At 45.5% G+C, this 3,150-nt stretch overlaps 1 protein-coding gene across 1 annotated transcript in view; it reads left to right on the top strand.

Annotated features, from left to right (window-relative positions):
• Positions 1–482: 482 nt before the first annotated feature.
• The window catches only part of LOC138957528 (vitamin D3 receptor-like), a 4,724-nt gene continuing 2,056 nt past the window's right edge, over positions 483–3,150 (top strand). The window contains exons 1-3 of the mRNA XM_070328638.1: positions 483–680; positions 1,246–1,522; positions 2,134–3,150. The exon at positions 2,134–3,150 is cut by the window's right edge and continues 2,056 nt beyond it. Of these exons, the coding sequence (XP_070184739.1) occupies positions 513–680; positions 1,246–1,522; positions 2,134–3,150 (1,462 nt within the window). The 5' untranslated portion in view covers positions 483–512. The remainder of the gene's footprint in view (positions 681–1,245; positions 1,523–2,133) is intronic.

Raw genomic sequence — 3,150 nt, forward strand, 5'->3', positions numbered from 1 at the left:
AACTCGCCGCGCAAAGTTATCAATCACCCGCACACACTCCTGTTGCGAGATTCCGCGAATGGTTGTTGTGATGGCTCGCTTGAGTTCTGCGATTGTCTGTGGGTTGTTCCTGTAGACGTTGTCTTTCAGGAACCCCCAAAGATAGAAATCTGGGGGATTTAAGTCCGGGGGAGGCCATTTGGAGCATGTTCTGTAGAATGAGCATAACTTTCCTGAAAGACAAGCTAGAACGCTAACATTTTCTGTTGAAATCATGCAGAGGCTACTTGTGTGTGTAAACAAAATTTTATGAAGATTGCTTTATTTTTGTTCAATTTATGACGTTTTGTTTGGGTACTCTTTTTTTTGGGGTCACCCTATAGTAGGCTATATCGCAGTGTTCAAAACTGGTTACAAAAAGTGTATTCGCATTGGAACATTTTTAGATCAGAGTGTGTATAGGTATCGTATAACATTAACACAAACGGTTCATTCCAGGCAGAAGAAACTGCCACGTGCGAGGGGTGAAGCGGATGGTGTGCGCCTACTGTCGCTTCCAGTGGTGCCTGACGCAGGGCATGTCACGTGACAGCATCAAACTGGGGCGCTACACGTGCAGCAAGAGGAGACAGGACAGCCAGGAGATCACACGCAGCTCGGCTGTCACACCGCTCTCCGTCACTGACCAGGAGTTGGACAAGGTTAGTGTCAGCGTTCGTAGGGCTTGTCCTCGTGAATGTAAGGGAGGGGCTCCCAAAATGAGTCAGGGGTACAGTGGCTGGCCAGGTGGGGTCCAGATGCTGTTGACGTTAAGCATTTAAAAGGGGTACCTTTGTTTTATTTCTTGAGAAAAAAAGATACATTTGGAAGGGGGGGGGGGGGGAGGGAGGCTAGGCCGTGGCCCCTTGAAATGTTCATCACCTATACAAACAAGGGAAGTAATCTCAGTGGAAGCATCACAGAAAGGGCTCTCTCTTAGCCTATTCTACGACAACTAATTCAGCTTTAAAAACACTTTCTTTTTCAAAGTGAAGAAAGTCCTTCTGCGCGGTAACATTACTTGTAACTTTCTTTCTTTCTTTCTTTATTTGGTGTTTAACGTCGTTTTCAACCATTCAAGGTTATATCGCGACGGATTACTTGTAACGCAGAATCTTATTATATAACTTTGGACGCGATCCGAGGGCCTTTATCCTAAGGTATTATTCCTGTAATCTGCTGTTGTCCTGAATGTACTAATTTAAACAACTTTACACTCTTCCACAGCTGACAGAGCAGCTAATGACGTCACACGAGAAGGTTCTGACCAACTGGGACCTACCGGAAGCGGAAATGGAGCAGATGGCCAAAGCCAGGCAGGAAAAGGTGCAGCTGGAAGAAGAGCTGTTTGGACACCAGAACGACGTCTCGGCTGAAGAGTACGACCAGATCTACCGCCAGACGGGCCTCGACATTGACGGGCGGGGAAAAGTCCTCCGTCATTATGCGCAGTGCATGGAAAGACAGATCCGCGGGTTCGTCCACTTCGCCAAAGGGGTGCCAGGTTTGTGGTTGTTGTTATTGCTGTTGTTGTTGCTGTTGTTGTTGTTGTTGGTGGTGGTGGTGGTGTTAGGTGTTGTTGGTTGCTGGTCATTGTCTTTGATCTTGGTGACATTGCTGGCTTTGTTGTTGTTGTTGTTGTTGTTGTTGTTGTTGTTGTTGTTGTTGTTGTTGTTGATGTTGTTAACATTGTTATTTATAGGGCATTTGTGATACGGCAAAAGTGACCATTACAGTATCAACACCATTTTATCACGTGATGATTTCAACTCTGAAAGTTTTTTGTAATCTAAAACTAAAAATTATTCTTCCATCAAAATAGAAACGTTTATTACAAAAAATAATTAAGAAAGGAAGTAGAAAAAAACTAAAGTTTTACTGAATGGAGTAACGGGAAATAGAGAGAGAGAGAGAGAGAGAGAGAGAGAGAGAGAGAGAGAGAGAGAGAGAGAGAGAGAGAGAGAGAGAGAGAGAGAGAGAGAGAGAGAGAGAGAGAGAGAGACAAAAACAGAGACAGAGACAAAGACAGAGAGAGATGTATTTTTCAAAACCCTCATTACACCGCAAACATACCGTATTCACCAAAGCTGACATTGCAATTAATTATAATTTCAGGTTTCGGTGATCTTGCCTTGGAGGATCAGGTCAGCCTAATCAAGGCATCACACGCAGAGCTGTGGTTTCTGGGCATCTACCGAGGCTTCATCCACAAGTATCAGACCTTCGTCAGTCCGATGGGCTTTTGCATCCACATCAAAGAGGATTCTCCCTGCTTCAGTTCAGATTTGGCTCAGACGGAGCACGACACGGCTTTCATGCTGAATCGCCGCTTGAAGCTTCTGACGAAGGGTGAGATCGTTCTGCTGAAAAGCGTCTGCCTGATGTCTCCTGATAGGTGCGAGCTCAAAGACAAAGAGAAGGTGGAGGAAATTCACTGGAAGCTCGTCTGCGCTTTATTGAAATCACTGCGAAGAAACCACGGACGCACGGGAAAAGCGAGGAACAGAAATTCCTGCCTTGAAAACGAAGACAACGGCAGGCATGCGCAGGTCTGTCAAAACATCACAGAAAACCAGTTGTACTCAGAGGGAACTGATGTCAGTGAAAACGGACAAGTTGACCATTATGACATCACTAGAAATGACGTCAGTGGCCAAGCAAGCATCGACAAGCTATATGCTGCAACCTCCATGAGAAGTGATGTCAGTGCAAATGGACAACCTGACAATTATGGCGTGGCTAGAAATGACGTCAATTGCTTTGCAAGCATCGAAAACACAACCAGGTTTGATCTTGGGCAAAGTGAAAAGACATATCCAGAAGATGCACCGAATGCCAGACTGCTAGGTTTGAACGGGTACAACACCAGCATACATTATGCGACTTTCAGTCAAACAGGATATCTACCAGATATCACCCACAGTAGTGAAACTTGTAGCGATGACATCAGTTCAATCGCGAGCGATGACGTCAACGTGAATGGCGCCACCATTGGTGGAGATGAAGTCAAAGTGAATGACGTCACTATTGGGAGCGATGACGGTAAGGTAAATGACGTCACGCTCTTCTCCTACGTCATCGACTGTCTGATGGAACTGCGGACACTGACGGAAAGAGAGAAGAAAGCTCACG

This window comes from Littorina saxatilis, unplaced genomic scaffold (assembly GCF_037325665.1).
Source record: "Littorina saxatilis isolate snail1 unplaced genomic scaffold, US_GU_Lsax_2.0 scaffold_1720, whole genome shotgun sequence".
In the NCBI taxonomy this organism is placed as follows: domain Eukaryota; kingdom Metazoa; phylum Mollusca; class Gastropoda; order Littorinimorpha; family Littorinidae; genus Littorina; species Littorina saxatilis.